The 6,866-nt window shown below is 39.9% G+C and overlaps 1 protein-coding gene across 1 annotated transcript; it reads right to left on the reverse strand.

The window, feature by feature from the left end:
- Positions 1 to 3,949: 3,949 nt before the first annotated feature.
- Positions 3,950 to 6,249, reverse strand: LOC143877815 (zinc finger protein CONSTANS-LIKE 16-like). The gene is made up of 2 exons (XM_077380058.1): positions 5,188 to 6,249; positions 3,950 to 4,452 (listed from the first exon to the last, which is right to left on the reverse strand). Exons 1-2 carry the CDS (start codon positions 6,169 to 6,171, stop codon positions 4,210 to 4,212), a joined length of 1,227 nt encoding a protein of 408 aa, XP_077236173.1. The 5' UTR covers positions 6,172 to 6,249; the 3' UTR covers positions 3,950 to 4,209.
- Between the last annotated feature and the right edge of the window lie 617 nt (positions 6,250 to 6,866).

Raw genomic sequence — 6,866 nt, forward strand, 5'->3', positions numbered from 1 at the left:
TTTGGATGATATGTCTAAAGGGTGAAATATGAAAGGAGAAGAAAGACTAGTTTAGATCATACCTATTGTATTGATAGAATCTAGAGAGATAGAGAGGAAGCGGTCTGTTGTTAAATACTTGGGGTTGATCAACGACCGCGACTCTGATGCCATGAAAGATTGCCCGCGTTGTAGCGTTGAACGACTTACCTATTCTGATATTGTCTTTGATGCAGGAAAAATCTGGCAGGCAAAATATGCGATCCAGTCACGCACAAAGTAATAGAAAGGAACAAACCACAACATGCACAGATCAAGATTTTATGTAGTTCGCCGAGATGCTTGTATCCACAGGCAAGAACACAATCTTCTACTATATATAAGAAATAAATAAAAAGAATAATCGGTATCTCACAGACCTCAGCCTTTTTACTTTGGATTTTCAACAAAGACCTTACATAATAACAAAGAGAAAAAGAGAGAGAAGAAGATCCCCTCCCAATTTATCACCACAATAGAAAACCCCATGAAGAGAATTCTCTCTCTCTCTCTCTCTCTCCCTCTCTCTCTCTCTCAACTCACTCATATTCTCCCTCTCTCACCAATCTAGGAACCTGGGTCCTCATGAAATGTTATTGATAGACAAGAGAGCCGGGGACATACCACCTTACCTCAAATCCAAAATAAGAGGAAAAATACTTACAACGAATACTAGGGATACCCAAAGAGTCACATCGGCTAGGAGGGTCGTTCCAGATTCTCTTTTCTTTTACAGGCAAAATTGCCAATAGAGTCAGCAACCTGATTAGCTTCTTTGAATTGATGCAACACTTTCGACCTCTACCCTAGAACTAAAGCTTGAAGTAACTAATCAAAAAAAAAAGAAAGCTTGAAGTTGTCAAATCGATCAAGGTTTTACTGTCTGCTTCAAGTCAAATGTTAGATAAACCAGATACTTTATAGTGTCTCAGCCCATCTAACATACTTATAGTCTCTATCTACCTGCAAGTTAGTGTCATTATCATAAAAATGAGAAAAAGCAAATAAAATCTCACCTTTATGATTTCTTATGTCCCCTTCCCCCCCCCCACCCCCACCTCCACCTGATAAGCCAGGATTGCCTTTGGAGGTACTATCCGTATCCTATCTGAACTCATTCTTCTTGGACCTAATCTACTTCACTTGACACATCCTTGGAATTTTCACTGGGTTAGGCATCATATCAATAGCCCCAAGGGACCAAACTTCGATCGGTGAGCAATCTAAAGAAGTCTTAAAAGAGCTAGCAAGAGTTTTTATCCATACCATCGCCGCCTTGATAATAATATTTATGGGTTCGGCCTTACCTTCCTGCGTCTAGTGCATCTTTCCTTCCATATCTTCCAAGTGATGACTGATCGATGGGATGCCTTTCAAAGCAAACTCAAAATATGTTTTACTTTCCTCTTAGATATGTCAAACCATTAAATTAGCCTTGTATTTATGGCTTGATTTTCAATCATAGGCACATGTAAGTATGAGGCGAAATAGCCCCATATAGCTTATAGCCATATCATTATCCACAAAAACATGGTCAAGATCCTCTTCCTACGATCAAGCACAAGAAGTACACATGGATGAAACAGAGATAAAAATATCCTTCAATCTATTATCAACTAGGACGGCTTTCATTAAAATTTTCCAAATGAAATAACATATTTTAGTCAAAAGGTTTTCCCAAATGAAGCTCGGCCACCTTTTTTGGCTCCTTATTCCTCACCAAATTACATGCAGACTTGTAGAAAAATTACCTTAGTTATGGAGCAACCAAATTAGTTCATCTTCTCGATAAGAAAGTTTCACTGTGAAAGTATTAATGGCATCTATGACTCCTTGTGGAAGATGAGAAAGATTTCATTCACCTATGTTATTTACCATATCATTTACTTCGAGCTTCACATTTAAATAAGTCACATTAGTAGAAAGAGCCTCACCAAATTCCATGCAGACTTTGTAGAAATATTACCTTAGTTATTGAGCGACCAAATTAGTTCATCTTTTCGATAAGAAAGTTTCACCGTGAAAGTATTAATGGCATCTATGACTCCTTGTGGAGGATGAGAAAGATTTCATTCACCTATGTTATTTATCATATCATTTACACTGAGCTTCACATTTAAATCGGTCACATTAGTAGAAATTTTTTTAAGAGGAGACCTACCAAACCAATTATCAGTTGAGAATGCAACACTACCTTTGCCAATGATCCGCATGCTACTACTAGACCAGTGTTCTTTCATATGTAACATACCCTTCTATTGTTTGGAATTCCCTACTGTTGGAAATTTTAAAGAATTTGAAAAGCCAAAAGTGATTTTTGCATTTTCTTTAAAATTTAGAGGAAAAGATTCAAATTTTGATTTCCCTCTTATTTCAAAAGCTAGTGACTTTTGAGTGTTTTTTTTAAATGAAAAGATTCTTTTTAATGCCCAAAACGGTTTTCATTTTACCCCATTAATTGCTAAATGGTTATGATAATAACACATATTAAAGTTGCAAAACCGTTTCATCTTCAACGGTCACAAATATGAATGTTGGAAGAGAAACGTTCAAGGCTCTTAATGGTGGCTTTTCTCAACATTAATACCTATAAATGGTGGCTCTTTCCAACTGACACTTTGGTGTCTATAAAAAGGAGAAGAGAATACGATTTGGGTAAGGCTAAGAATTTTTGGGGTCTACGTTTGGGGTCGCTTTTGCCAATAGAAAAAGAAAGAGGTTTACACAGAAAAAGGTTTATGTTTTCTGGTTTTGCTTCATTTCCTTCCTTATGTTCCTTATGTGTCTGAGCACAGTTCTAAGGTGGTTCTGGGTGGACCAGTCAGCGATTGCACGTGGACTGGAGCCATATTTGGCTGTTTTATCTTGGAGCGTCGATTCGCGGATCCCGGTTGCACCGGTAGGGGGCGGATACGATTCTTAAGGAGAGTGACCAGTGGCACGACTCAGCCTTCTCTCTTCGAATCTGGTTTTTTCCAAACGTTTTTCCATCAAAAGAGATAAGTGCAATATGTTTTCCATGTTTTATTTCAATTATGGTTTAATTTACAATACATGGATTTTTGGCTTCGACTTGCACTGTTTTGAGGTCAAGTAACATGTTTTCGTTTCAAGTAATGTGTTTTGGGTTCAACTAAGCCATATAGCATTCTTTCATTAATTTTTTATAAGATCTGTAGAAATCTGATCCGTCTATTTTATCCAACACTCTTAAGAATCATATTTGGGCTTCTTAAGATATGGATTCTTTCCAACACCTCCTTTTCCTTCAACTAAGTAAAAGTTTTTTCCTTTTAAGTATCAAGACTCTATGAATTCACTCCAAATATTCGGCTTTTTGCGCAAGTTATGGATATTCTTGATCCTGAAAGTGTTACTAAAATCCTTCAAGGATTTGTTCAAGGCCTCCTTCCTCTTTTTGCTTACATAGGTTCTCCCATGCAACCCAATGATGCTTCTTGATGCGCTTCGTGGTCCGCCACAAAAAATTGGCAAAAATATTTTCAACACATCTAATAATAGCAATAGGGGGCTTTAAGGCAGACATGATGTTGATATGTATTGAGCACATCTTTATGAATTTGCAATAATAGACATTGAAATTCTTGTCTACAATTGGGAAAATATAGAATATATCAGATCTTGTAAGATATGACCGATGGATTGTTTGTGTGGTGGATTAGGTAATTGTTTACATTAGACAACTCGACTTGATCATGATTATCTCTCTCTAAATCTTATGTTTATATCATTTCTTGTTTATCCCTTAAGTGCTCAATATAAGTACGTGCTATTAGGATTGATTCTTAATCATCCAAGATCTATGATTAATAAAAATCCCTCTCTTTCTAAGGTCCTAGGATTTAATTCTTCTTTTGAGAGAGAGAGAGAGAGAGAGAGAGAGAGAGAGAGAGAGAGAGAGAGAGAGAGAGAGAGAGAATGCTGTAATGCATTTAAACATTGAAAGCCATTAGGACTCCTTGAGGCTAGAGTTAAGCATTCTATAACTCTACTTTTGTACATGAGAAATAAGAGAAATAGATTGTAGGGGTCAAAGACAGAGTCGAGAGGTAGTTAATTAGTTTTATTTATCTTAGACGCACATAAAAAAACCTACTCTCTTGCCATTCTTGGAGCCAAACATGCAAACTTCCTATTTGCAGAGTTGTCAAGGTCACTTGTGCCTAACATTTAGTATGGAAAACCAGTTCCAGTGAAAGACACCCTCTTCACGAATCGACCTTTCATCCTCGGCCTCTTTTCGGCATTCAATTTGCGAACCTCATACCTGATCTTCTTTGAGAAGAGCCGTGTTCTACGCTTCTCTCTATACCTAGTTACTCTTGCCTCCCTTCCTCCATCGCCGGCCATCATTTGTCCTCCAATGCCCCCCATGTTGTTGTAATACGAATGAAAATTCGTGGCACATGCACCCTGAAATTTTGAAAATTGATAAGATTCACCCATAACAAACTTTTGCTTGATTAAAATTAAAAAAGATATAACAAGATAAGATGCACAAATAATGAACTTTCCCCTAGGTTCTATTTCTTTCGACTTTTGATGTCAAATGGGCGTAAATCAAATTTACACCCAAATTTTCCACTAAGGCTCCACATAAATTGGGAGTAAAACAAATTTTACACCCAAAATTTCACTTAAAATGGGTGTAAATTTTGTTTTACGCCCTCTTAAAAATGGGCATTATGTTTTTTTTTATGCCCATTTTATGTAGAAAGAAACATGGCATTAGTTGTAAAGAAACAAGAGCCACTTTTAGTAAATTCTAGCCCAATCACCAAGGGAATAAAATCCTCCAATTTTGCTTAATTAGTCATAAGAAAATAAGACTAACTTGTATTGAATTAATCACAAATGAATAAATTTCATCTTTGGTGAATTTTTACTTATAATTAAGGGAATGATATTCACCCATTATGAACTTTAGCCTCTTCATAAGGGAATATAATTCACCCATACTGACTTTTTTCTTGATCAGGAGAGAATAAGATTCACCCATGAGGAAGAACTTTCGCAGAGAATAAGACTCCATTGATAATTTAACGATTTTTTTTTCTGAAGTTTTGATTCCCCCATAATGAACTTTTTATCAGTTTAACCCTATTTTGCTAACAAATTATCCCATACCACAAAATAATGGCAACTTACCACGTAATCAGGCCACCCATCTTCAAGGTTGAAGTGGGGCCGCTCCCCGGTTGTCCATGGCGATCCCTTGCTAGCCCAAGCCACCATGACCGCCTTATAATCGAGCCTTAGAGAGATCCTCTTCCCCTCTGAATAACCATTATTCATCGCCTCCATGGCCGCGGCCCCCTTCTCCTCCTCCTCCTCCCCCACAGTAGGTATGTCATAGTCGAATTCAAGCTCTAGTTTGTCCCTCGAAAGATCCATGTCAACATCCACGTGGCATGCAGCAGCTCCCTCCACGTCATCCTCCTCCACCTTCACCCTTCCACTATCAAAACAACAGCCCATCTCATCCTCCTTTGAATCCAACAAACCCAACCCTTCCATGCAGAAGGTGTCATCATCCAGACCCCTGCCAAGTAAGCTCTCCACATCAGCAGCAAATTCCGCCAAATCCACGTCCGACGGAAGAAAGCCCGGTAACGTATCCCCACCGCCCGTTGTTGCCTCAGTATAATCCGGCAAGATCAACGGCTTGGATTCTTCAACCGCGATAGCGGTAGCATTCATGGACGTGCAGAATTCTTCCACAACTGGGTCGAAGATCGGGACCCGGTAGAGAAGCTGCTCTTCCGAGTCATCCGGGTCATCGGAGCCGAGTTCGGGAACGAGTAGCGGGTTAGGAGATGACTCGGCCTTAGCCGGAGGTAAGAGCGAGTTGGGCTTGGCTTGACGAGGGGTGCGGGCTTTACGTGTGAACCCATGGTGCCATGCAGGAAAAGACTCCATTGAATCTTCAAGCTTGAGAGACGCGGTCTTGAGTCGAACTCGCTCGTGCCTGCGTGCCAACGGGTTAGCCGAGTGGATGGACGAGTCGCACCCTTGGCAAAGGTAGGCTTCATCTGCGGCGCAGTACCACCGCGCTCGCTTCCGCATGCAGGATTCACAGGCTCTAGCCGTCTTGGCACCGATCGCGTTCGCAGCTCGTTTCTCCGAGCTCATCTCTCTTTCTCTCTATTCCACCGAGTCGAGAACGAGTCGAGACCAAACGAAACTTAACAGGGAAATATCGAGGCTCCTTATTTAGAGGGGAAGGGCAATATTAGCAATGGCGGGGTTAGTGGGACCCACCTCGCGCTTTTACTCTGCCAAGAGCGCTTTTGGGATCTCGCTTTGGGGCCCACACTTGGCCTTATCTCGTTCCTGATTGGCTGAGCGAGAAATGTGCATCCTAATGTGTGTCTTCCCATTGGGTAGCCTGTTCTAATCTGGGATTTCTCGTGGGCCCCACATGAGTAGGGTAGGATTTCCACGTCAACATTTCTCGCTCTCTTTATGGAAGATTTGTTCTTTTCTCCGATTTCAGTAATTCGTAAGTCTAAATCATTTGCGGTCCCCGCTGGCCCGCTCTCTATTTATCCCATTTTCAAATTTTCACCTTCATGTTTATGCTTTTTTAAATGAATTTTTGTCATCGCCATTATACACGTGGCATAACCGTCTTCTGATGTGGACGTTACGTTTTCGCGGTTGTAGTATAAAAAGTAAAAACTATTTCGGTCTCCTCTAGATTATTATTTGAATGCATTGTTTTAAATTTCGGTCGAATTTCGGATTTCGGTGGGACCAAAACCAAAATTTGGCGAAATTCCAAATTTCGCGAAATACGGCCATAAATTTCAGAATTCGATGGGGTC

The sequence above is a fragment of the Tasmannia lanceolata genome, unplaced genomic scaffold, assembly GCF_043159265.1.
Source record: "Tasmannia lanceolata isolate RefF3 unplaced genomic scaffold, GAP_Taslan_0.1 ptg000005l, whole genome shotgun sequence".
In the NCBI taxonomy this organism is placed as follows: Eukaryota; Viridiplantae; Streptophyta; class Magnoliopsida; order Canellales; family Winteraceae; genus Tasmannia; species Tasmannia lanceolata.

Bases quoted from the DNA above. Each gene is read 5' to 3' on its own strand.
- LOC143877815 (XM_077380058.1), bottom strand. From the start codon at position 6,171: ATGAGCTCGGAGAAACGAGCTGCGAACGCGATCGGTGCCAAGACGGCT. The intron at 4,453-5,187 runs GTAAGTTGCCAT...TCAAAATTTCAG, and splicing joins ATGGGTGGCCTGATTACGTG to GGTGCATGTGCCACGAATTT.